The sequence below is a fragment of the Lonchura striata genome, chromosome 9, assembly GCF_050655825.1.
Source record: "Lonchura striata isolate lonStrDom1 chromosome 9, ASM5065582v1, whole genome shotgun sequence".
NCBI classification, from domain to species: domain Eukaryota; kingdom Metazoa; phylum Chordata; class Aves; order Passeriformes; family Estrildidae; genus Lonchura; species Lonchura striata.
This window is the reverse complement of record NC_140711.1, coordinates 30,426,168-30,453,149: the sequence shown is the minus strand read 5'-3', so window position 1 is coordinate 30,453,149 and position 26,982 is coordinate 30,426,168. Positions and strand designations below refer to the sequence as shown.

Here is a 26,982-nt window from a genome sequence, read left to right as displayed (position 1 = left end):
GTGTGCTCCACTCAGTAGATTGGTGTAGCCACATAAACCAACAGGTTAAAAACACGAGGGGAAAATGTTCTTTGAATTGTGTCTTTGTGAGCTTTACTCTGGTGTGTAATTCCCAGCACTACTTGGAATCCAACAGGGCCACTTGGTTCCTCGCTTATTCTTGGTTTGGTATAAAACAATCACAGCAACAAAAGGCAAAAAAAATAAATTCAGCCCCTTTGAAGTAGCAGAACTCAGCGGAAATGGAGCCTCAGAGACACCCAGATGGGGAGAGCTGGTTCAACACCCCAAAACACAGAATCCAAATTAAATCCTTCAGTTCTGAGCCCAGCTGTGCTCAGTTGAGGATTGGCTGGTTAGCAGCCGTAAAGTTTCTAGAAAATGCTGACACTCAAATACTAAACACAGAATTAAATGTGGTCACCTGCAGATCTTATAAAAGTAAAACTTGCTGGGGGATGGAAGTAAACAAGGAGAGAACAAAAAACTTCATTTGGCTCCCAGACCTCAATGGGATTTTGGCTCCTCTTTCCACACAACAGAAATAAGATTTATGAAGCCAAACCAAATCTGGTTTTGATTCTTCTGAGATAAATCTAATTTTACATGAATATAAAGCTCCAGATCAGTAGAAACAGTGAGGATGGTGTCTTCCTGTGCTGCTCAGACACACGAGGCCCAGCCAATACACACCCAAATTAATTGCCAAAGGGGGAAGAACTGGAATAAGATCATCTTTAAAGTCCCTCCCGACCCAAACCATTCCATGATTCCATGGCAGGGCAATTGGGTTACTAGATAAGAAATACATGGATGCATTATTTTATACAAGAATAAAAGCAACCCCAAGTCCAAAGCCAATCAAGTCTTTTGTTTCCCATCTTACCTCATCAAGATGTCCAACAGCTCCGAAGATCTTTGCTGTATGCCCAATCAAACTGGGAAAACTCTCTCCAATTTCCCTCAGCGTGGGAAGGAAAGGGGCCAAGGCTGCAGGTTCGTAGCTGGATATTTCCAGAAGGATGTTTAAGATCACCTCGCTGTGGTTGGGGTCCCTCAGGTGTCCAAATAAAAATGGCAAACACTCTCTCAGCACCTGTTAAAAAACCAGAAACAAATTGGATCTCTGTTTTGAATTGTGAACACCAATAACCAGAGGAGATACAACCACCAGAGTGATAAAAATAAGCCACCAGACTTTGAGTTAATAGAAGTTTTCCACCCTTGGTGACCTTTGCATGGAGCTGTCACTGAGGTCAATCCAAGTTCAACTGAACATATGGAATAAGGGTAAGCTCTGCTTTAAAATATGGCAGTTATGCATAAATAAGTAAGGAAATGCCCAATTAAAAAAAAGACAAAAAAAACAATTTTACCAAATATTTTCCCTGCTCCAGGCCAGTCTATATTTTATTGATTAAAACAACATAAGACTCAGCCTTCCTCAATAATACAGTCAATTAAAGTATTTGTAGGAATGTTTGGGTTCCACCAGAAACTAAAAATTGTGACAAGGTCAGGAGCTGGAATAGAGAGGAAAAGGGGGGTCAAGACCTTCACTGCACAATAAATGTGCTATAGGTAAGTTGTAATTTCTTGCAAGAACCCAGTTTTCAGGAGACTGAGGGTGTAGTCCTTGGAGCCATCTGCCAAACAGGATGCAGTTGTGTACGAGTGCCCACTGAGGATTAATTCAGGGTACACAGGCACAGTAATGCACCCTGGATTCAGGGAAACTGCTGCAGCTGTGGAAAAGACATACAGACACACACATGGGGCATAAAAGCCATAATACCCTTATTTTGTTCTTTCTTTTGTTTGTTTGTGTTTTTTTGATTATCAGTTCTCATCAGTTCCTAAATAATTTTAATTGTCCGTGACATGGATTTTAATACGATTCACGTGCACTGACAGAAACACAGTTATGGGAATTCACACTCAGCTGACAGAGGAAGAGCTGAAAACATTGGAGACAAATGGTTTAACCCAAAGCTTTTGGTCCAGCAGGGTCTTTGCTCTGTTCTCCTTATGTCTAGGTGGAGAACTTGGGAAGGAATTGGAGAATTTACAAGGAATTAGCAGAGGAACCCTGCATGGTGCGATTCCTCCCTCACCCAGCCTGTGAGCCACAAACCCCCGAGAGGAGGGGCAGGGAGACGTGCCCGGTGTGGTTTACCCCCAGTTCTCTCTTCCTGGCCACGGTGTGCAGGAGCCTGAGGAGGTGGAGCTGCTCGGGCGGGTCCAGCTGGGCCATGGGCGCCACCAGCTCCCGCAGGCGCGCGTGGATCGGCCGCGGCTGCTTCTCGTAGAGCGCGGGCAGCACCCGCAGCAGCATCGAGTTCCCTGGGGACACAGCAGGGACAGCGGCTCAGGCCGAAGGAGTGACCTGGGGGTGTCCTCTGGCCCCATCTGTCAGAGCTGGGGCAGTTCTCTGCTGTTCATTGGGCACTTCGTCTCTCCCAAAGCCAATCCTCCCTCCAGGAGATACCTCCTGTTACTGGGACATTAATTATTAATTATCTTCTGTTCATGGGCCATTAATTCTTAATTATCTCCTGTTCATGGCCACTGAGTGTCCCTGTATGGCTGAGAAAATTCCATCATCCATGGGGAGATGCTCTGCCTAGGGGAGGAGCCAAATATTCCTACCTGGATCCAATCTGACCTGGGAACAGCACAGCAGCCTTTGCCCCCTGCATTCCCAGAGGAGCAGCTTCCTTCCCCCTGCATTCCCAGAGGAGCAGCTTCCTTCCCCCTGCATTCCCAGAGGAGCAGCTTTCTTCCCCCTGCATTCCCAAAGGAGCAGCTTTCCTCCCCCTGCATTCCCAGAGGAGCAGCTTCCTTCCCCCTGCATTCCCAGAGGAGCAGCTTCCTTCCCCTGCATTCCCAGAGGAGCAGCTTTCTTCCCCCTGCATTCCCAGAGGAGCCCAGGCCCATCTCCCCCAGCCCTGGAGCTCCAAGGAAAACTCCCCCCTTGTGCAGATCCTGCTCCAGCAGAAGCACAGCTGGCACTGCAGGAGGGCTGAGCCCCCCTGGGATGGGGCTGAGCCACTCCCTGACCCACAGGGGACAGGGCTGCTCTGGCTCTGCCAGAGGTTTCTCTTTTTTTACTAGTGCATTTGTATTTTTATTTTTCCTAATAAAGAACTGCTATTCCTACTCCCATATCTTTGTCTGAGAGCCCCTTAATTTCAAAATTATAATAATTCAGAGGGAGGGGGGTTACATTTTCCATTTCAGGGGAGGTTCCTGCCTTCCTTAGCAGACACCTGGCTTTTCAAACCCGGGCAGATGGGCAGGGACCAGCTGTCAGTCAGTGCCCATCTCTGGAGAGAGCAGATTAACCACCACAGAATGGTTTGGGTTGGGGAGATGTTAAAGCTCATCTCCTTCCACCAGGCTGCTCCAACCTGGCCTTCAAGGATCATCAGTACAAAACCAGGGAGGCATAAAACTGTAGAAAATTATATATTGGGCCAAGAAACCAAATAAATTATCAAAATAGAGCAAATCATTGCAGGCATAAGAACACTGTGTAAAAAAACCCCCACTAATTCCTATTATTTATCATTTTATTTCTAAATATCATAAGAATGATGCTTAACGAACTTTCAGTTTTGGATGACGCTCTGTTGAGTCCTAGGTCAAATTATGTGTGATTTCAATTAACAAAGAGACAAGAGAAGAAAGAAGGAGAGAAATGACAAAGAAACAACAAAACCAACAAAAGACAAAAACTACAATTCTCCTTTGCTGAGATTCAGATTTTCAAATTAAATAAGCATCATATGGAAGGAATAGTTGGTGAACAGAGAACTAAACGTGCATTTGAACAGAAATAGTTAAGCATGCCATTTCCATGAATAGAAAGGAGCCAGAGAGAGCCAACTGCAGACAGACAGAGATATGCTAAACCCTCTCTCACACATTTTCTTAAGATGTCTGTGCATAATTCAATTTGAAGCCCAGGCTCAAACCAAAATATATAACTTCACATCGCAGTACATGCCTGCCTCAATGGATTTAAGTTTCACTTGAGCAACATATGGAAAACATCTGCCCGTTGCAACCTAGCATGGCTCCTTTTTGTAAACCCTTGGAAGTCCTCACGGCCTCTTTGGATTTGGTTTCCAAGAGGAATCGGATCTCTGCTCTGGCCTGCTGCTTTTCCTCCCATGTACATCTGAGCCCGATAACTTTGGAAGATAAGCAGATCTGATCATGGATGGCAGGAAAAGGATATTTGGGTTCAGACTGGAGCACGTGGGGCTCTTGCCAGATACAGAAAATGCACCCCAGGACACGGCTGGGTCTCACAGCCTCCCCCTGAGCCAAGAAACGAGCACATAACTCAGGGCAGCTTCAGACAGCTCTGAGCCCAGCAGCTCCTAATGAGCCCTGAGGGTCCTTCTCCTTCACAGGAGTGGCTCTCCACTCCAGCCAGCCACACTTCTGCACCTTGTCCTGCTTGGAGAATCCCTGGCTGCTTCCAGGAGGGGATCCCTGCTCTGAGCTCCCCGTGCAGCCCCAGCAGTGCCAAAGGCCAGCTCAGACCCCACTCCCACCCCACCGACACGGCAAATTTATCTTGTTCTTTTCTACACAGTCACAAAGGCCAGGGGCAAAGGAGAGAGATTTGCTGATGAATCACCCTGAAGAGATGAGCAAACTGCTCCACTCTGGCCATTTTCTAACCACGTTCCCTGGGCTCTTCCTGATGTTCCCAGTGGACCTGGACAAAAACGTCACCACTAACGTTCCACGGGATTGATGCCAAGCACCAATTCCCCCAGAGGGAGAACCTGGAGATCAGGAAAGGTTCTTCCCCAGAGGTGCTGGCACTGCCCAGGCTGCCCAGGGAATGGGCACGGCCCCGAGGCTGCCAGAGCTCCAGGACAGCGCTGCCAGGGATGCCCAGGGTGGGATTGTTGGGGGGTCTGGGCAGGGCCAGGGGCTGGACTGGAGGATCCTGGGGGTCCCTTCCAGCTCAGGATATTCAAAGATAAAAAGGTGAGAGGATGGATTCACAGGAAATTTTCTAGACTCGCATCATGGTTTGAAATGGAAACATTTTGTACTGAATACACCAAAAATTATTTTCTCTCCAGATGACGTCGTGCTTCCAGCACTAAGTCCTCTCTTTGCACTTGCCCTTGCTTAGCTTGCACTGGGAGTTTTCTGCCCACATGGAGCAGAGCCCTTAAACTTCAGTCAAATTTCAGCAACGATTGCAAAAGATGAAATTCCCATATTCCTGGACAGGCAAATTTCCTCCCAGCTATAGAAGTGTGATGGGAAGGAATCCAAGAGGCAGTAACAAAATTAACAGCTTTAAGCAAGGAAAGACACCAGCCTGAGCCATGTTATTGCCTAAGCTGGGATGTCAGGGATAGGAAGGGATCTGGAAGGGAAGTCTGATTATTCAGTCTGGCAAAGGAGCATTTGGAGTGGGGGGTGTATCAGAGGAGTGATGCAATCACAGATGATGGACTGCAGCCACCAAACCTCTCTAACAAAAAATACTTTGTGCTAGAGCAGCTTTGGGCAGCTTCCTGCAGCAAACACTGCTGGGCTGATATTGCCTAACCAAGATAAATGGAAAGCAAAGGCAATCAGAGCAATCCCCTCCCTCTGCAGTGAGATTAAAGTGACCTCACTGACATGGAATTGCTTTCAAGTGAAGAACCTGTGTGCACACATGTAAATAATCCCAGATATCCCAGTTTGGATCCGTTCTTCAGAGACCTCAAGGAAGGTCAGCAGGCACAACCCACCTGGCCACTTTCTGGTCTTTTCATGTTTGAGGTAGCAAGGGATACTCAGAACTGTTTGTTTGTCATGTCTTTACAGGCTCTGAGGGGATTTATCCACACCCAGTTCCCAGCCCCCTGATTCCCAGAGCTCAGACAGCCAGAGGTGATACTGGGAATTCTGAATAATTCACTTGTTCCCAATCTTGCTTCATCTGCCTCAATCTAAACTAAGAGCCTGCAAATGTTTGTTGTGAGAATGGAAAAACCATCCCACTCAACTCCCTAAATGCCTTCCTTCCCTCTTCCTTCCCTGCCACCCTGACCCCCAGTACTTTCCAGATTAGATTTCCTCACCCTTCCCAAGCAGACCACACGCTGGGAATGACACAACTGCAGCACACAGTGTCCCACAGCTGGGGACACTCCGTGGCTGCACAAGGGGCAGGGAGGGAGCCCAGGGGCGTGGTGGGGTGGTGCCAGCCCTGTACCCCTTCCTGGCAAAGGCTGCCCCGAGCTCCAGCCCTGCCCATCCCAGCAGCACAGAGAGCTGGGGGAGAACAAGGCACCTGGAGCACATTGTAGTGTCCCATGGGCAGAGGGATTCTCACTCCAAAGGGAGCTTCCAAAGACAAAACTCAAACACCAATTTTTCCCTGGGGGTGATCAGGTTTGGCCCATACCTACTGGAAAGTCATGGAATCATTTAGGTGGGAAAGGACCTCCAGGACCAGAGTCCAACCTGTGCCCGATCCCCACCGTGTCCCCACCACCCTCCCAGGGAGGAATTCCTCCCCAGTATCCAAGGCACAGGTTAGTGCAGGTTTGTATAAGCAAAACCAGAGACACAAATGGAAAGGGAACACAGATTCCACGTCAGATGTAATTACAGGAGGGTTTTTTTGCTATTCTCTGGATATTTCATAGCAATACACAATTTGTATGAGATCACCCCTAATCTCACCTAAGAAAAGCATCTCTGACATGATTAATGGCCTGTTGAACCAATAAGATTACAGATCTTAAACCAGATTAATACCATTAAATCTTAGATTAAATTAATCTTTCATCCAAAAGCACCTTTTGCTTTTTCAAAGGTAACAGACACAACTCTGTGCAGCTGCAGTTCCCAAAACAGGATACAGCACTAACAGATTATCCACGGAGTAATGGTGGTGTAACTGCTAATTAGGACTGGAAAAGCAGGACCCTAACAAACTGTTAGAACTCCTTAAGAGCTCTCCTCTATTGCTTAAAGCAATAAACTGTTGGTATGTAATAGAATTTATTATGCAGCAGTGCCAAACTCTCAAAAAAAGCTGCGCTATTTAGCTAAACCAGTGTGTCCAAACCAACTCCAGGTATGTTTATTTTTCTACCAATCCCCTCCAGAGCCCTGGCACACACCGAACTTGCAGGGAACACTTTCTTTTCCACAAACGACGCAAAACAACCCAAAGCGACTCCGCCCGCGCAGCCCGAGCGCTCGCAGCCCCCTGCGATGCTGGCCGGGGCGAGCGCGGCTCTGCCCTTGGCCGCTCAGAGCATCCCCCGGGCAAACCTGGAGGGCTGGGATTGAGCAAGCTGCCCGCCCCCTTCCTCCCCTTCCTCCCTCCCTTCCCCTGGCGGCCAAAAGGCAGGGCAGGAGCGCTCGGCGCTCATTCATTGGGGCTCCGCCGCAGCCCCGGCGCCGGGAGGATGCTGCCCGCAGAGCTCCTCTCCCTGCTCACGCTGCTCTGCGTCTTCAGCGCGGCCGCCTCTGCCGTGGATGAAGACGATGACTATGAGCTCATGTACGTGAACCTGGACAACGAAATCGAAGCTCCAGCCCCTGCGATCGAGGAAGGTGAGTAAACGCAAACTGAATTGAAGTGCAGAACTGCCTTCGGTGCTGCCGAGCTCTTGTAGGAGTTACTACTGCAAACGTAATTTACTTTTTCCAGAGGGAGAAACTCGTGCTCGTAGCAGTGGATTATTGTGGGCAGTAAAGGTAAAGCCCTCGGATGGGGTGCCTTGGGCTGTGCTTTAGGCTCTTGATTTCTCAGTTTTCCTGCAAAAAGCTCCTGCTTTTCAATCGCAGGGGTTTGGGATCTCTGTAATCACACCCCTGCACTGTTCTGTCCCGACACAGAGGGAAAGGCACTGGTCCCAGCATGGCAGGGGGTTAGAACCAGATTGTCTGTAAGGTCCCTTCTGGCCCAAACCAGTCTGAGTCCACGACTCTGTGGCAGTCTGGAGGACACGAGCCTTGCACAGAGCCAGATTTTGCCAAACGCCGCCGTTTAGAACTCGGTACAAAGGCACAGCAACATGTGTACCTTCCCTTCCAGCTGCTTCGTGCGACTGCCAGCGGGAGCACAGCAAGTGGGACAAGCTGTTCATCATGCTGGAGAACTCGCAGATGAAGGAGAACATGATGCTGCAGGCTCTGGATGAGCTCCCCAGGGTGGAGCTGCAGACCCTGAAGGCAGAGCTGAGCCAGCTGGCCACCACCCTGGCGGGCACCTTGGCCACTGTGACCTCGCACGCGGTGTCCCAGGTGGAGCAGGCGCTGGCGAGGGGCAGGGAGCAGGCTGAGGAAGCCAGGAGGCTGCAGGAGTCGGAGCAAGGGAAGGTTCTGGAGCACGTCCTGCAGCTGAGCCACAACGTGTCGGCGAGGCTGGGCTGGCTGGAGAGCGCCTGGCGCAGCAGGGCCCAGGAGCAGGAAACAGCTCTGCAGCAGGACAAGCTGGATGCCAGAGGGGACAGCCTCATCCTGAGCTCGCTGTGGAAGGAGCTGCAGCAGACCCGGGCTGAGCTGAGGGCATCACAGCAATGGGCAGCTCAGCACCTGCTGCCAGCAGGTAAGGCAGGGTGAGAGCTCTGGGGAGGCCACTCCAAATTAACAGGGATCCACACACCCCCTCCTGGGCACCTCCTTCTCCAAAGCAGCCCCAGGAGCAGCAGGGCAGCTTTGAACAAGCTGTGTGTGAAGGGGGGAACCCCAGAACTCATGGAGAAAGAGGCACTGAGCTTTTCAAACGTGGGATCAAAGAAAGGTTTCATCAAAGTCCTCGTGCAGGGCAGAGCCAGCCAGGTTCCCACCTCCTCAAGGCTCTCCCAGATCAAAGCCATTGTCAGAGAGCAGCAAATGTATTTTAGACATCCAGATTATGTTCTGTCACCTTTTGCCTTCCCAGCTGGCGACTCCTGTGCGTTTGCAGCAGTCACAGAGCTCTCTTGTTCTCCTGCACGTTTCCATTCCTTCCTCTTCCTCCATGAGCATCTCCTCACCAGCTCCAGTGTCCAAGAGCTGGACACGCTGCTGCCAGCCAGCCAAGCACACTTCCAGGGCAGGGAAGGCACATTCCCTGCATGCCAGTGGGAATATTCTGCCCTGAAATTCCCACTGGCACAGAGAAATCAGTAACCCGTGCTGCTGTTGTTTGGGGGATTCTTCCCTTTCCAAAACATTTGGGGTGGCTGTAGGAAGGTGGGCTCATACCTCAAATCCCAACTCAGCTTTTCTGTGCAGGGCAAGGAGATACCCAAAAACAGCAGGAGCAGCAGCTTGGGTGTGGCAGAGCAGCCCCTCAGTTGTTTAAATGCGGCTGCAGAATCACCACGTAATGGCTCTGCTTTCCACAAATATAAATTATTGCCACCTAAACCCCCCCCAAAATCTACCCCCGCAGGGTGGGTGCGTAGGAAGGAGGGGGTGCAGCATCTCCAGAGGGAACTCTCCCACCAGGGAGCAGAGAGGAGCAGTAATTGCTGCAGCAAAGGCAACGAAAGCCACAAAATTCTTCACATCAAAGCTTTAACAGCCCAACCTGAGCCCATCCCTTCATGCAGGGCAGACTCGGCTTTAGAAGCAAATTGTTTTCACTGCTTTATCACAACACCTCAGAACGCTGGGATGAGGTCTTTGGGCATATTCTTCTTTTCCCCAAACACAAACCTTCAGAGAGCATGATCTCATTCCTTATCTCCCTGCACCCCAGCCAGCCTCAGCAGCTACTCTGCACTAGGTGAGAGCAGCAAACTCGATCTGCATTGAGGATCATCAGTGGAAATTCAGTTTATTTCCACTGGTTCCCACATGATTTTACATAAAACGACCGTACTTGTAAATTTAAAGGCTACATTTTAAGTACTTCCAGAGTATCTCTCTGGATTTTTTTTTCCAAGGGAATTTTTAGCAACTGACTTTAATTTCTCACATCTTGACTTACTGCCAGCCATACTCTTGAGGGATTTTCTAATCACACTTTTTTGTTCTTCACTGAGGCTGGTTTTAATTTTGTTGAGGCTTTGATAATAGAGCCTGAAAGCCTGGTAATTAAAAGCTTTTTCACAATAGTGCTCCTAAGTAGCATTTTAAGGAGAATCCCCAACAGTTGCTCACTGACCCTGCCCCTCCTCACAAGGGTCAATGGAAGATGTAAAAATCTGCTCAAAGTTGGAGGGAAGCAACCCATGAAATACCACAGCAGCTCAGTCCTGGAGGGCACAAAGAGTCCTTCATTCCCTGGAGCAGAAATTTCCACACACGTTTTAGACATTTCAGATCCTCCAGCTTCTTTAAACAGGAAATGAAGCAGCTTAATTGGAGAAGGGGCTGCTTGTTCCCTCCTGTCACCTTGGATATTAACTTGGGTGCAACCAGGGAACAGCACAGAAACCACCAGAAATGTCTTGGCTTTACTGATCACCAGTTGCTTTCCCAAGCTGCACAAATTTCTGTTTGTGGTTTTAGCTAATCTAATTTCCATCATCAACACTTTGATTAATTGGACATGAGAGAAGAGCTGGTTTAAAAGTGTCAGTTGTCTCATCATTTCCCCCATTTAACCAGTGCCCATGAAAACTCCTGACCCAAAAGTCCTAAAGGCAGGGCCAGGAAAGGGAATCATGTAAATTAAGGAAGCAAGCCCATCTCAGCATTTTCCTGCCAACATTTTCTGCTTTTCAGCAGCTCCTGTGCCCTGATGCCTGTTGTCCATGGCACAGCCTCCCAGCAGTTCCCTTCTCCAGGCACAGCCTGTCCTGGGAATGCCACAGTGTCCAGACCTGCTCTTTGAGGAGATCCCTGACTCCTTCCTTCAGCACAATGTTGGGATTTTCACTGCTGCACACTTAGAACAGAGGATAAAACATCACGAGGGAGGGTTACCCAATTACCTGGCAGAATTACTCAATTCCAGGGGCTGACAGAGTCCCTCTGCCAGGGTGGTACTCCAGTCAGAGCTGGGAAGCCCAGCTTCCCAAAGGAAGCAGCAGGGCAGGCAGGCTGCATTCACCCTTTGGATGTCCTGGGACTGTGCAGTGCCCCCTGTCCAGGCAGGGAAGAGCCAAGAGATTCCTGCAGCTGGATTATCCCTTGCCACAGCATCCAGCAATTCCTCCCACCAGTTCTGACAGCTCCTTCCAATCACCCTGGGGTTGGTTCCTGCATCCCACTGGATGAGCTGAGCTCTCAGCTCCCTTTGGGAAGCCTGGAAGGGAGCGCTGGATCAGGTATTGGGACAAGCTAGCCAGAGGAGTGATGGAGTCCCCAACCCTGGAAGTGCTCAAAAAATGGGTGGATGTGGCACTTGAGGGCCTGGTTTAGTGGTGAACACAGTGGTGCTGGGCTGGCAGTTCACAGAGTCATGGAATGGTTTGGGGTGAAGGGGTCTTGGAGATCATCTTGTTCCAATCCCACCTGCCATGGCAGGGACACCTTTCCCTAGCCCAGGTCACTCCAAGCCTCAATCTCCAGCCCAGCCTTGGACACTGCCAGGGATGGGGCAGCCACAACCTGGTGATCACAGAGGTCTTCTCCAGCCTTAGTGATGCCATGCAATGGCAAAGGTGCCAACTGTGCACATACAAATAAACCCGTCCTTATTTACCTGACAATCTTCTAAACCTTTCCAGGCTGTGAAACGGCAATTCTGTTCCCCATGCGCTCGAGGAAGATCTTTGGGAGCGTCCACCCCACCTCTGGAATGACCCTGAGCTCCTTCACTGCCTGCATCTGGCTCAAGGTGACCGAGGCCTTGGACAAAACCATCGTCTTCTCCTATGGAACCAAGTTCAACCCCTACGAAATCCAGCTGTACCTGAGCCGGGCCGCGGCCGTGCTGGCCGTGGGCAGTGCCCAGCACAGGCTGGCTGCCCCAAACGTGGTTGTTCCCGGGAAGTGGCTCCACCTGTGCGGCACCTGGAGCTCGGAGAATGGATCTGCAGCCCTGTGGGCACAGGGGCAGTTGGCGGCCAGCGCCTGGGACGTGGCTGGGGCTCACAGCATCCCCGACGGGGGCATCCTGCAGCTCGGCCAGGAGAAGAACGGCTGCTGCGTGGGAGGGGGCTTCGATGAGTCTCTGGCCTTCTCGGGGAAGCTGACCGGCTTCAACCTGTGGGACCGGGTGCTCAGCGCCGCCGAGGTGACGGCTCAGAGCGCGGGGGACACCTGCGGCGCCCGGGGCAACGTGGTGGGCTGGGGGGTCACCGAGGTGCTGCCCTACGGAGGGGCCCAGTACGTGTCCTAAATCCTAAATTCAGCGCATTGCACAGAGCTGAACGTCAGCGATGCAACAGCCAGAGCTGCAGGAGCCCCTGCCTCTGGAATTGCCAAGGAACATCAGCACTGTGAGTTCACGGGAGGAGGCACTGTGGAGATGGGATCGATCTCTGCCTGCCGTCCTGGAGAAAGCCTGAAAGCACAGCCACAGAGCAAGGCGTGCCATTGGGAAAGCTGTTCCTGGGGTCAGCAGCTCTGTCTCTCCAGTGCAGGGCTCTCTGATGCAGGGTCACCATGGACTTTCAGGAGCCAAATGGAGCTCCTGACATCCCCGCTGAGGAAAATCTGACCTGGCTCTGCAGAACAGAGCAGCTGGGGCTGCCCCTGGATGTGCCCAAGGCCAGGTTGGACATTGGGGCTTGGAGCAACCTGGGACAGTGGAAAGTGTCCCGACCCATGGTAGGGAGTGGGACTGAACGAGCTTTAAGGTCCATTCCAACCCAAACCATTCCAGGCTTCCTCCAGGCTCCTCCAGTCCTTGGGTTCTATAGTGTTAATGTGAATTTTACAGAGGAACAACCCAAATCAAGAAATGTGTTGCCTATTAATCGTTGTTAGTAATGTGTAGACTCTAAGAAAGCTAGTTCCATGTTTAAAGCATTATTTATGCCATGGATTGATATAAAAATAATATTCCCCATCATAATCTGACATGACATTGGGAGGAAATGCAGCTGTATTATATTGTACATTGACTTTGTGATAATTTTATTGAGATTATTTTTGTAAAGCTGTTTTGTAAATAAAGATACTTTACTAGACTAAAACTCTCCACTCTTCTCATAAACTAAAATTCTGAACCAAGTCCCCAGTGGAGCATTTTCCATATTTCGAACCATGCAGTTTTAGCTGCTGATAGAGAAAACATCAGTAGCATCATTTCACAGGAGCAGGGACCCCATGCACAACCCTGGCCCTCTGGGGCCAGGTTTTAAGGTACATTTGAACTCGTTTGCTGTCCTCAGGGGGTTTGTACAAGATAGAATTGCTGCTCAGTGCCAGTGATTCTCTTCTCTCTCACACCAACTTCTCCCAAATCCCCTGAAAGCCTAGGGCTGGATACAGGCACAGCAGCAGCTGCAGAGAGCCAAGGTGATTTTCATGTAGAAAACAGCACAAACAGAGAATGATGAATACCCTACTCAGTGGGTATATAACCATTTACAACAAGAACCATTACTTGCTACCTGTTGAAGCCTCTGAAGAAGTCATCATGAGGAATGTCTTATTCAAAGAATTCCTATTTCCCCTGGAAACAGCCCATCCTTCTTCTCTATTCCCATCTTTCCCTGTCTCTCTCATTCTCCACAAATGTCCTAAGAACATACTTTGACAAATTTCTTGACATGTTGCTGCTACACTTCCTCCTGACCATGACAGATCCTTGCTGCCTGGATACAAAAGTAATAAAAAAAGGTAAATTCCACTTTCCTGTGCCATTCAAGAGGGCTGTGCTTCATACCTAAAGTTATATGACCTGCTCCAAAGTTTTGGCAGCACTGCTTATTTAAGGGAAAAGAATTGCCCTGATTGCTGGAATTTCTCCTGTTCCCCTGCAATAAAAATATATCCACGTTATAAATGCTTGGCAGTAAACTTGACAAAAATCCCTCGCTAAGTAATATCTGCAAATAACCTTAGCTACAGAACAGTGAAATATTACCTCTGCTCATCTCTGGCGCCCAAAACCCAGATCTTCAGAGTTACAGAAACACGCAGGGTCCCACCAGTGTGCAAGGGCAAAACCACTCTCAAATCCTCCCTCTGTTCAGTGCCCTCCACTAAGTGAAAACAAATGTCCACGAAATGCAGCAGGAAAAGGAAAATCCTCAAAAATACCTCCAGAAATCCTTCCTGGCTGCTCCTCTTACTGCAGCTCATACCTGAAATGCTTTGTCCTGGAAGGAGCCTTCTCCTGTCTCAGCTCAGCTTTGGCAGAGGACCAAGTGCAAAGCCAGGCCTTCTATCCTCACTGACTCAGCTGGAAAATTTCCCTTTTCCAGAGCGCTCCGCTCTTCCTTCATCACCCCCAGCACCAGCAAAGCTCTCCCACAGCCCAGCCCCACAGCCCACTTCTCTCCTTCCTTCCTTCCTCGCCCAGCTACGCTTTCCTTTGTCAGCAGTTTGGAGGAAACAGCATTTTGGGGGGAATCTGGGCTCCAGTTACAAAAAGCCCCTGCGATGCTGCGCTGCCAGCACAGATGGAGGAGCGGGGCCGAGCCAGAGCAGCACCACAGGATGCTGAGCTGCCCTGGAAGGTGGAGCAGCCGTGGGACTCTGGGATTTCAGGGCAGAGCTGTTCTGTCGCTCGGGAATAAACGGGAATAAATCCGTGTGGCCCCGGTGCTGAGGGACGGTGTCAGCACAGGCACACTCGGAGCCCACGCTCACGGGGCAGGGCAGTCAAACCCTTCCTAAAGAGCTCTTTTTTAGCTAATGAGATAAGAACCTGCTTGTGCAAAGAGCTACCCCAAGTAATGAAAAACTCCAGTTCCCCTCCAACATTTTGCAGGCAAGGGGCCAAAGTTTGCTCAGCTTGGTGCCTCGAGGCTGAGCCCCGTCTGTGCAGCCCCACAACACACACGGCTTTGTCTCCAAAATCTGCCTTGGAAATCCATCCTCGGCAGCTTCGCCTCCTGCTCCCTTCAAAAAACACTCCCAGGGCAGCTCTCAGTTCCCAGCCTGCCGCAAACCCGGCTGCCCATGCCTCAAACGCCAATTACGTGCAGTGTAATTAAGTCGCGACACAAAACAAATCATTTTGCCTGTTCCGAGCGGCCCCTTCCAGCCTGGAATCCCCAAACCCGATATCCACAGCAACATCTGCTGGAGGAAGAACATAAATGCACAGCTCAGCCGAGCTGAAACCTTCTGCTGTGGCTGTGCATCACTTTCCCCCAAACCGTGGATATATTCTCTGTTTCTTTCCCTTGCTACCCCACAGTAGTGCATAACGTTAGCACATTAGTAAGACTTAAAATAATATACATTTATAAAGTAATTGATAAATTAATTTGTAAATTAATAAATACAGGATGCACACATTTAATTTGAGGGCTTAGCATCTTTATAACAATGTTCTTTAAATAAATAGTTATTGCTACTTACTGCTATTACCCCTACTTGGAGGAGAACACTGATTTTTACCACTGCAGTAGCACTGTGTTGCAACAAACACTGTGAACTTTATTGCTCCATTTCAATTGGAGTTCCTTTTATATAGGAATGAATATTTTTGGCTTTTTAAACCACAAAAAATAAAATGTAAAGAGATTAGCAACATTGTTCTATATAAAGCTAATAACGTAGGCAAAATGAAAGAACCACTACAAAGCTTTTATATCTTCCATCTGACTATTCCACCACAGAATGGGATTAATTTCATCCCCATTTCTCTCTTGGAGCCTTGCCAGTGACACTAAGAGGAAGGATAAGAGCTCCATGGCTGGTGCCTCATATCAGGGCTGATAATTTGGAGTCCATTAGCAGGGAATATTAACGAGCACAGATGTATTTCCTGCCCTGTGGGTCAGTCAATCCATACCAAAACCTCCAGAGGTGCAGTAAATTCACATATTCCTTGAGGAAGTCTGTTGTGAGAGTGTGATTAATACATTTGATCACATGTATAGATATTTCCATAGGCCTGTTTTACACAGCTCATATGATTTGTTGGATGGTTGGATTGATCCTGGAGTCTTTCCCACCCCAAAGACTGATTGATTCTATAAGGTAATGGTTCTGTGCATGCCTAGCACAGCCTGATCTGCTCACACACTGGATTAAACCCCAGCTCTGGGCTGGGCCTACCTTGCAGGATGCTCCTGACGATGGTTTCTGTGTGCTCAGCCAGCAGCTCAGCCTTGGCAATGGCAGCCAAGGACAGGTAACTGGACATGTTCCTGCACAGCTCCTTGTTACCCCTCTGCAGGAATTTCACTGCCACTGGCACAGCCAAGGCCATCACTGGAGGCCGGTTGTAATTCTGCAAAAACGTGGGGAAAAAAAGATTTATATAATAGTCTTGTCCTGGGAAGAGTAGGGAAACCAAAGTCAAAGCAACAAGGGGAAAAGAGAAAAAAATTTGTCAAGAAAAGTCATGTTTTGGTACCACCACTGAAGGCAGGAATCAAAGAAATAGCAAATACAGAAATTTAAAACTACTGCAGCAGGAAATGTTAAGAATAGCCCTATCTTTGTCTTCTGCTAGAGGAAGCAGAAGGGCAGTAACAAAATATGTGGTGCATAAACATAAATCAATATAAATAAAATACAGAAGATATGAAGTGCACTAACTACATGCTAATATTTGTAACGAGACATTTCGTATTTGGTGCTCCCTGGGAAGACAGAGGCTGCATCCATCACCCCCAGCACAGAAAACACCTTGGAGCAGCCACTCCCTGGAACTGCACTGGAAACTTGCTCACAGTGTGATAGCTCTAGTATTGATCATTAATTATTCTGTAATCATTAAGATTTCATTTCTTTATTTGAACTCGCAGAATTCCAGAATGGTTTGGGTTGGAAAGGTCCTTAAAGCTCACCCAGTGCCACCCCTGCCATGGCAGGGACACCTCCCACTGTCCCAGCTGCTCCAAGCCCCAATGTCCAGCGTGGTCTGGGACATTCCAGGGATCCAGGGGCAGCCTCAGATGCTCTGGGAACCTCCAGCCAATGCCCGTGAACACTGAGATTTTTCAGGAGTGCAAACTCCTCTTCCTAAAATGGCTCCAAGCTTCTGGAATCTCAGGAGCCCTCAGTGTACACTGGGGTTTTGAATTAAGGTCAGAAAAGGTTTTCTGCTATTACTTATACAGAGAATCGTGTGTACAAAGCACACACATCCATTGCCTGCCGAATTCCCACAGCAGCAGGACACGCTGGTGTGTCACTGAGCACCCACATTCCCTCTGGAGCCTCCTTAACCAGTGCTGTGCTCTCCTCTCCACTCAGATCTTTGAAACTGGAGCACATCCCTGTTTCTGAAAATAATCCTGCAGTGCAACTATGTCTAATTAGCAGCTGAAATCCCAGGCAAACCTGGAACCCACATGTTTCAGCAACAGAACAGTGCTAAGGAAGGCAGAGCAGATTTTCTGGACTTTCATTCTGGAGCAGCTCTGAATAGAATAAATTTAGACTGAGAAGCCCCAGATCTGTTATTCCACAGAGCTTGAGAACTCTGAGGATTTTCCCTTGGAGCAGAGACTTGCCAAGCAGTGGACACTCCCTTCCAGAGACCCCTGAGGAAGAAGGGACTGCAGCCATCCCTTGGTGTCAAGACAGATAATTCTGGCAGCTGCCATATAACAAAAAGCTGCATCTTTAATGAGAAAAGCCCTGCAAATAAATGGAGCTTTCTGCAACAGCATGTTTAAATCAACATAATGCCTTGTTATGTTTGGCTGAGGCACCACGGAGCAGGAGCCAAATGCTGCTCCAAGTTATTGCTCTGCTACTCCACACAAAGAATGGGAAGATAAGGCTTGGCTCTCTGACTAGGATTTAAAAGATCTAAGAAAATTCCAAAGAACAATTCTTTTCTTTTCGCCCCACCCCTTACAATAAAGATAAAATCCTTAGTTAAGGAAAAGTTTGAATTCAGAGGGAAGGAGACAGGTTTCATTTGTTCCATGATAAACATCAGGGCAGGAAGGCACACTTAGAAGATGTGGAGGTGACAATGAAGAGCAGATTTCAATAAAGTGATACAGTGATGTTTGCAAACCTTGGGGACCTCCCTGCTGCTGATATCAACAGAGACTTGCCTGAGATCCAGCCCAGCTGGCAGATATTCATTATTGTTCCAATTGTCCCCCACATCTGCTGGAAAACCTCAGTTTATACCTCTTTGTTTTAATGCAAAGGAGCTTGCCAATAAAAGCTCTGTTTTAGGGAGCAGCAAATGCACTTTTATAACCCAGCTGTGGCTGCCCCATCCCTGGCAGTGCCCAAGGCCAGGCTGGACAGGGCTGGGAGCAGCCTGGGACAGTGGAAGGTGTCCCTGCCATGGCAGGGGTGCCACTGGATGGGCTTTGAGGTCCTTCCATCCCAAATCATTCCATGGTTCTATGAGTTACCTCAACGATTTCAAGAGAGGATGAATCAGAATGATGCAATTCCCCAAGCGCCGAGTTTTAAACATCACCACTCACAATCACCCAAAACCAGAGTTACAAAAGCATTTTAAACAACAAAACCAAACCCCTTGGCACCGAGAGCCCAGCACTGCTGCTTTCAGCCCAGCTCTACCTGCAGGATACAGCTCATGATGTCAGATGCAATTTTGGCATGGGGGGCATCCTCGTCTTTGCCAGAGGGCTTCAGGTTGTGCTCCAGGCAGGACTCCCAGAGAGCCACCAGGGCCTTGCCGTGCTTCTCGATGGATGCAGTCTCCCTGATGGCCGTGGTGATCCGGGTGATGCAGATCTCCACCACGGCCTGGTCGTTGTCGTTGGTCTGGTAGTCCTGGGCAAAAACATCTGCCAATCAATTGGGCTGCCAGGACCACAGCCAGTGACGTTTTTGTGGCATTCCAGTGCCCATTTTTCTGTGCCCACCTTAACAACAAATGTTCAGCGTGATGGAACTCTGGAATTTGTCATCCCACAGGTCTTAATTCTCATTAAGGTATGAGTGGTCCATACCTTCTCATTGGGAAGGTATGGACCCCTGTATGGACCACTGTAATTTCATATAATCTTTAATATGCTTTAAATAACTATTTGATAAAAATTACTATGAAGACAAACTGGAATTATCTTTGAATCTGGTGGGAACTGGATTCTGTCAGCACATTTTAAAATATTTTTAAACATTTAAGATATAAGTCTTTATATAAGTAAGGATATAAAAATATATAAATAATACAAAATTTATTAAAAATTTATACAGATGATATTTCTAGATATTTATATGTGTATATAAATATATGTTTATATATTATATATTTATGTAAAATTATATATTTATTTTTATATAAAAATATAAAAATAAATATTTATATAAATATATATTTTGTACACATAGTTTTATTTATATGTTATATGTTGTTATGTGTTATGTGTTATGTGTTATGTGTTATGTGTTATGTGTTATATGTTATATGTTATATGTTATATGTCATATGTTATAGAAATAGAAATAGAAATAGAAATAGAAATAGAAATAGAAATAGAAATAGAAATATATATAAATAAAACATATTTGTACAAAGTTGTAAATATATTTAAAATATTTGGTTTTTAAGTCTTATCAGAAATTTAAGTTGTTTCTATACCCCGCCCTTATTTACGCAATATAATCTCATTAAAATTTTTATTAAGGACAATGTTTCACTCACTGCAGCTGAACTAATGATTCTGATCTGTTCAAGAGCTTCAGAGAGGCTTCCTTCGATCTCAGCATCCTCCAGGGAGAAGAGATCCCCTGCCCGGGACAGGTCCTTCTGTGCCAAAACCAGCCCGAAGAGGTGATGCATGGCCCTGCTCAGCCCTCTGCAGGCACCATGGGCACTCAGCTGGGGACAAAATGGGAACAATCCCGGCCAGGAGCAGTCAGCTTCACATGAAGGATAAATCTGGGCTGGATTTCAAGGCTTCCTTGGCCCCAGTCTTAAAGAAAACAACAACAACAACAAAAAATTAGCAAATGCATTGATTGGCATATTCCAGTTTAGCAAAGATTTTTAAGTGTGCGTGAAAGTGTCACACTGAACCCCCTGAGCCAGGGACATCCTTAAGCGCATTCATGAACTGTGTGAATTTTTACCTTCAAACACTAAGTAGCTTAAAATTATTAAAAAATACCTAATAAGTGAAGCCAAAGTTTTCTTCCTTTCCCTGCGTGTTACCTGAGCAGGCTGGTCCCTGAAGCAACTGCTGAGGCTCCAAATCCCTTTCCCTGGTCAGCAGCAGAGCTCCAGGAGGAGGAGGAGGAGGGTGAAGCCTCTTCCTTTGTTTCCTGGGTTGTTGTGTCTTGACTCCAGAAAAACATTACTAGCAAGATTGAGAAGATATTGAGCTTTGTTTAGAAGAAACTGTCACTTCTGTTGCCAAAATGATCCCTAGGGTCTTTTAAACTCCTGTAAAACAAAGCCTTGTCTGAGGTGAAACTCTGCTCTTCCCCTTGAGGAAGGGAGCAGAGGCTGAGCCAGGCTCACACTTTGGGAATTCCTGCACTGAGTCCCAGAGCTCTGCTTAGGTCCCTCTTGGATTCACTCTGGGTGTCAGCTCCTCTGGATTCGTCTCTGGAGTTGACAAAGCCACAAGATACATCCCTTATAATGGTTATTTGAGATATGGAGTACCCTTAATTCCTATTTTGTTCTCTTTTTCAGGGAAAGCAAAAAAATCAAATATAATCACAGAACCACAGAATCTTAAAGAATTGGGAGGGACCTTAAAGCCCATCCAATCCCAACCCCCCTGCCATGGGCAGGGCCACCTCCCACTAGCCCAGGTTGCCCAAGGCCTTACACTGCCAGGGTTGGGGCATCCACAGAAGGGGCAAAACCAAGGCAGAACACTGAGAACCTTCTGGGAGCAGCTCCCTGGCCCAGTCCCTGTTTTACCAGGCAGCACACTGCACTTGCTAATGCCACAAAGCAGGGCTGGTTTAATTTCCCCAGCTCTACCAGTGCCATTCCACAGGACTCCCAACCCCATCAAGCAGAAGCAGAAAGAAGCAGAAAGGAGCTGAGACTGCAAATCCCGAGGCACAAATCCCCCAGCTGAACCACAGGGAGGGTGGGAGCTCAGATACTCTCACCTGCTCACACTCAGCCATTCCCAAGTGCAAAGAGAAAGTTCAGAAAACCCCAGATACTGATTTTTTTTTTTTTTTTTTTTTTTTTTACCTGCTCGAGATCCCCCCAGGCCATCCTCAGGGATAGGGACTGGAGCTCTGGGGACAAAGCCTCCTCAGGGATGGGGACAGGAGCTCTGGGGACAGAGCCTGCCCCTTTGCTCCTGTCCCCCCGGGCAGCAGCCAGGGGCAGCAGGAAGCCGGGCAGGCTGGCAGGCAGGCATCCCGAGCTGTGAATTGCCGTGCCACAGGGAAGGCATCCCAGGAATGCAGACTAAAGCAGCCTAAAAGTTGCCCTTGGCTCCATCAGGTGACCGAGGAACCCAAATGCAGCAAGGCCTTATCTCTGAATGAGCTGCTCTGTTTCCAGGGCAAAATACAAAGCCTGCTCCACTTGAGGGCAGTTGTTTTTAATAGAGGAAACAGAACTCTCTGTGTTAGTGGAAAGCTATCCTTCCCTGGGAAGGAGGGGAAACAGCCCTCAGTAAGCTCACACTGCTTGAAAGAAAGACAACAAGTGAACAGCCTTGCTGGAGAGGAGATTTCCTGGCCAAAGGAATAAATGCCGTCGTTTTGCAGCCTTTACGTGAGCACAAAAGAGGGTCTGAGGTTTGCTTTGGCTTTTAACGTGAGCCTCAGGAGTAGCACAACAAAATGTGCCCACATTATGCAGAAAAGTGCTCCAGGAAGGAAGGTCTGTTGAGGCCTCCCTTGGATCAGCTGCCCTGAGACACAGCAGCCTTTTCTGCAGGAGCTGGGCTTCATCATCCTCCTGGGTCCCTTCCAGCTCAGGATATTCCCTGATCCTTGGGAATATCACTGGCCTTTTGCATGTGATCCTCCCCTGGGTGTGCTCCTGCACAGGAGATTCTCAGAGAGCTCCTGAGCTCTACCCAAACAGAGAATTTTATGTGAGTTTTATAGACAACACTCAGGATAATGCAGGAAAACATTTGTTTGTTATGAGCTCTTGCAAATGGAATTATAGCAAATCCTCTTAATGCTTACATTGTGTAACAGTGCTGGAAATACTTTCCTTCCATCAGCATTAAAGAGAATTGTTCCTTAAGCATTTCCTTGCTCACGACAAGGTTTGCTATTAATAGGCAGCAGGCACTGAGCAAGAGGGAAAACAAATTATGTGTCATATAAGATGTCATTTTTAAATTTTCTTTTTTTAAAAGGGTCAAGCTGGGCAATAAAATTGCTGCAGAGTGCAGCTCCTGAGGTGTCTCATTACCTCCAATCTCCATCAGCTTGACTCCACACCCATCAGAGTTTTCTCACTTGCTGTTTGTGTCCCATGCACAGCAGGAATGGGAAAGGCAAAGGGTTTGGCCAAAGTTTGTCCATCCTGCCTGGATCCCCCTGGCACTGCAGAGGGGATTCACAGCAGGAATTCACACCTTTCCAAGGCCAAAACGTGGGGAGCAAAGCAAGAACTCCAGCACCCAGATCAAACTTCAAGTCATTGTTATGCAGGAAAAACCCCCTCAGTTTATAACACAAACCACTCGCGCTGGTTCTGGTGCAGTCCCACGTTAATTCCAAGGTTTGATCTGATTTTCAACACCTCCTTTCCCCTTTCATGCCAAGCTGAAAGAGCCACCCTTTCCCTGGGACCTTGAAGCTGCTCCCCTCCAAGGTGAGTCTCTCCACTTGCTGCAGGCACAGCATTCTTACCAAAGCTCCTTATCAGAAGCTATCAGAATAAAAGCCAGCCTGACAGGTTTCAGAGCTTCAAGCTACTGAATTGGTCTGTTTGCAAAATAATTCCCCCAATAATAGAAGATTAACAATAAAAATCCCATGTAAAAGGGCAGTTGGACCTACAGGCATCCAAAAGCCATTTGAACTTGAGCTGAAAGGCTGAGCCTTACAGTTTATCAGAAGCTCAGCTTCTGCAAAATGACATTAGAAGGACAAGAAAAAATATCATCTTTTGAACCAAAGAGGAAGGGAGAAGATTTTTTTATATATATATATATTTACAGTGAAGGAAATTCTATGAGAACATAATTTCCTTAACACCTAAAAGACTTGAAATGTAAATCCAGCTGCTTGATTTTCTGGGTGTTATCCCACTGGAAACAGAACCACAACCTTCAAGCAATTGTGCAATGACATTTTTTGGCTAGTTCTGTGTTACACAGCAAGCATCAGGAATGCCTTCACCCTGTTTAAGGAATTTTAGGGAACTCGGGCCACTGGAGTTCATGTTAAGCGAACTTTTACAGGATTTTCTGGTTTCTCCCTTGCTGGAGCTGTGGTGGGGACAGGGATGCTCCCAACCCAGGCCAGGCAGAGCTGCCAAGGAAATCCAATTAATTACCAGAACATCCTCTGTGAGCCCGGTCTGCCACGGGCACCACACCATGGTTGTCCCCTGATGCTGCAGCACAACTCCCACACGGAATTTTTTATTCCCCATGGAAGGGCTGAGCCACCACAGGTGCCAAAGCTCTTAGCTAAACACAAGGCCATGCTCATTTTCTGAAATCTTCAAAAATCTAAAAGGTGTAGAATGAGCATCTGGTTCAAAAAACTAAAAGGTATAGAATGAGCACCTGGTTCAAAAATCTAACTTACAGTGTCAAAAATGTAACTAAGAGGGAGAGGAAAGTGATCTGGGAATTCCCTCGACCTGGAGAGACTCTTCTTAGAGAACTGGGAGCTGTTTTATTGTGGGCACAACACAGCCCAGAGCTCTGAGTAACCTTAAAAAGGAAACAAAACCTCTTTCCTTACCTCGCAGCCATGGTGCCATGCTTAACTCATGGATTCCACAGAGTGCTTTGCAGGAAAGGCACTGGAGGAAAACAGAAGGAAAATCTTGTCAGTGACCCTGCCTTTCCAGACTGTAAAACCCTCCCAGGAATGATTGGTTTGCACCAAGCAGGGTTTGACCCTCAGCACCTCCTAAAGGCCAGGGGAGCAGCTCTGCTGAGCCCTGGGCTGGTTCTGCACCTGAGCACAGAGTGAACAGAGCAGGTTTGGATTTCCATGCTCTGGGGATGCAACAACTGAATATTTATTTGTTGGTTCCTTTTGCATAAATGGCAGGAAGATTAGAATCATCCTCAAAGAAAAACTTGAATTTCAGGTAGAATTTCCTTATGTTGAAATTCTTCCTCCCTGTCTTACAAGAAAGAATTTTGTGGAATTGCTGTCTCAAAGAGTTACAGAAGTTTGTAATATTGCCAAGACTGATGGATGCTTCCTTTCTCCCCTGCACCAACCCAGGAAAAAAGAAATAAAAAAGTCTGGATACATTTCCCAGGAAATCCACATATGCAATTCATGGACAGAATATTACAAGATATTTCAGAGAACCTTTCCCCTCTGTGTTGCACCAATCAAAATTTATTTTATCTTTATGCTTGGAAAGCATTTACTCCCTAAAACAGAGCATTCTTTCAAAACTTGGAAATAAAGTTCTCACATTTTTCAGTGAAAGAGAAGGATTAAAGATTATATTGAGAGAGCATCATTTTCACACAGGGTGAATAGTCTTCAGCAGTTCCCATGGGATCAGCTGCATATATTTAAAATCTTCCCACAAGACAACCATTGTTTCCTATGAGCCTCACTCTTTTTTTCTGTCGGGACAGGTTTCCACACTTCACATCCCTTGAAATCCCATGGATGCTGAGCTGGACCAGATGATGAAATAATAAATGATGAAGTCTACTAATTAATTTTAAGCCCTAAAATTAATTTTAGGGGTTAAAAGTGGTTTTTACTGATGGAACACCTTGCTGAAATGCTGGGAGCTGGTTTGCTCTCAGCATCCAGCTCCTGGACCTGTGTCCCTGTGGAGGCCCCTGCAGGACAATCAGCAATTTCAGAGCCTTGGAGGAGATCTCCCTACCAGAATTCCAGGGCTGGGCCACCACCACAGCCTGAAGGCAGTTCAGGGTCCCCCCAGATGTGGGAATATTCTCTCCTGGGATGAGCTGCTTTAATCAGCAGGTTTATGGGCCAGGATGTGCCCAAACTGAACCAGATCTCACTGAGGCAATTCTGGCTGCACAAGCCGTGCAGGAGGCACTGCTGCAGAGGGCAGGAATGTACTCAGGAACTTGGCACCTTCTACTGCTGCAAACAGACAACTTGATCAATTTTTTATATACATAGATTACTTGATAATCTGGGTGCTGTCAAGACAGTTTTCTCTGATTTTCCATCTATAAGAAATCATATTTGGCTGCTGGTTCAGCACACACTGATGCTTTATATAGCACTTCATAAGACGTAGCATTTTTAACATCAGTCAGGCAGATTTATAAGAATTCCATGTTTAGATGTCTCCGTGATATTAAAATATTAGGCTAAACTAAACAACACAGTGCTAAAACAGAATAAATTGCTTCATAACAAACACCAATTCCATCACTGTCACAATGATGCCATCAAAATCTGCTCATTTTCAAGGACGCTTAATGAGCTTTTAGATCTGTGACTTATTTTCAGTGATGTTACAGAAAAAGAATTTGGCTTAAAATTTTACAAAGGGAATAATGAGTATTTCTGTCTAAAGAGAGTGAAGGAGGAAATGGGGCAGAGTGTGAGGGACTACAGGGTCAGAATACAAGGACCCTGTCATGAGAAATGCCACCCTGGCAGGGAACATTGGACTAGAGCAGTAAATAAATGCAAAAAATCACTGAACCTCCAAGTCTCCTGAAGCAGCAGCCACCAGACAAGCCCTGAATGTCCTGAAGTTCCTCCCAGGTACCTGGCAGCCCACCCCAGTGTCTCTCCTATTAAATCTGGAGATTTAATAGGACCAGCAGCTCCCCAGTGTGCCAGGGTTCCCCAAAGCAAGGCTTTAATTCTGTCCCCAGGCACAGCGAGGGCAAGGAGACAGCTGAGCCCCAGGAGGATCCAGGGGTGCTGCAGGTTCACATCCCACACACAAACACTGCTTCTTCCTTCCCTGGCACCCCCAGCCAGCTCACAGCACTTCCCACAGGTATCACCGTGATACATTTCTGCATCCCACAGTTCCTGCAGGCAGAGAAACCCACGCTGGCAAGGACCACATTCCCTCCAAACTCCCTCCATTATTTAACACTCAGCCCTGCTCCTCTACTCCCCTCCTCGCAGTAATTTATTCATCATTCTAGCTGTTACACGAACACATATTTAAGTTATTCATACCTCTCAGAAGCGAGACCTCGGAAGAACATGAATAATTGATGGGAGATTGGCGCTCTTTAGAGAAATTGGGATGGGCTCCATCCCCGCTGCCAGTGCCCCTTCCATCCCCCTGGCTCTGGTATGTGAGCCAGGCTGCTGGCGGGTGCTCAGCCCTGTCAAGCCGACCGTACAGCCTATTCAGTTACCCTGGAGTTGTCATGTGGAATCAAGCAAACAAATATCTTCTCTCCCTTCTCTCCCTCTGCCCCAACCCCGGTGCTGGAAAACACATCAGGAATAATTCCTCACCCAGTTTAACTTGGGCAGCAGATCCAGTGAAAGTGCTCCCAGCTCAATGCGGAATTTGAATTAGCTAAAAGGATTTATCAACAGCCAGTGGTTGCATTCAGTTAATTAATAACCTGCTTAAGAGTAACAAGGAAATTGCAGAAGTTAATATTACTTATGGGGCCTCTTCTGGAAAGCTGGAGCCTGTCAGTGCCTCTGGAGGAGCTCTAGCCCAAAGAGAAGTCGGGGGAGAGCAGGACACTGAGGAAATGCACCTTTCAGCTGACACTTGTGGCATCTCACCAGCTCCTGAACTTCAGCCAGTCCTTCCAAAGGGACTGCCCAGGTGGGACCCGTGCCCAGGACCTACCTGGGCACCTCCAGAGCCTGGCAGCTGTAACAGAAATGAATTTCAAAGCATTCCAGAGGCACACACCTGACCCTTCC

The 26,982-nt window shown here is 47.6% G+C and overlaps 2 protein-coding genes across 13 annotated transcripts in view; one reads left to right on the top strand and one right to left on the bottom strand.

The window, feature by feature from the left end:
* Positions 1–26,982, bottom strand: part of VEPH1 (ventricular zone expressed PH domain containing 1) — a 76,048-nt gene that overhangs the window by 47,767 nt on the left and 1,299 nt on the right. For 4 of the 12 annotated variants that reach the window (XR_014957421.1, XR_014957422.1, XR_014957423.1 and 1 more), the window contains exons 1-7: positions 26,269–26,897; positions 23,854–23,914; positions 19,643–19,913; positions 18,553–18,768; positions 16,108–16,282; positions 2,177–2,343; positions 887–1,096 (exon numbers count right to left, since the gene is read on the bottom strand). Coding sequence is in view for 1 of the 12 variants with exons in the window: in XM_085588067.1 (XP_085444193.1) it covers positions 887–1,096; positions 2,177–2,343; positions 16,108–16,282; positions 18,553–18,768; positions 19,643–19,780 (906 nt within the window). In the remaining 11 variants the exon portion in view is untranslated. Of the gene's footprint in view, positions 1–886; positions 1,097–2,176; positions 2,344–16,107; positions 16,283–18,552; positions 18,769–19,642; positions 19,914–20,152; positions 20,384–23,853; positions 23,915–26,268; positions 26,898–26,982 lie in introns of those variants that run through there. The other 8 variants (XR_014957425.1, XR_014957424.1, XR_014957428.1 and 5 more) reach the window with 8 other exon arrangements.
* On the top strand, positions 7,229–13,064 carry PTX3 (pentraxin 3). Its single transcript, XM_021540826.3, has 3 exons — positions 7,229–7,596; positions 8,081–8,593; positions 11,652–13,064. Exons 1-3 carry the CDS (start codon positions 7,449–7,451, stop codon positions 12,263–12,265), a joined length of 1,275 nt encoding a protein of 424 aa, XP_021396501.1. The 5' UTR covers positions 7,229–7,448; the 3' UTR covers positions 12,266–13,064.

Coding starts and splice junctions, on each gene's coding strand:
- PTX3 (XM_021540826.3), top strand. CDS start 7,449: ATGCTGCCCGCAGAGCTCCTCTCCCTGCTCACGCTGCTCTGCGTCTTC. Junction 7,597..8,080: donor AGCCCCTGCGATCGAGGAAG/GTGAGTAAACGC, acceptor CTTCCCTTCCAG/CTGCTTCGTGCGACTGCCAG. Junction 8,594..11,651: donor TCAGCACCTGCTGCCAGCAG/GTAAGGCAGGGT, acceptor AAACCTTTCCAG/GCTGTGAAACGGCAATTCTG.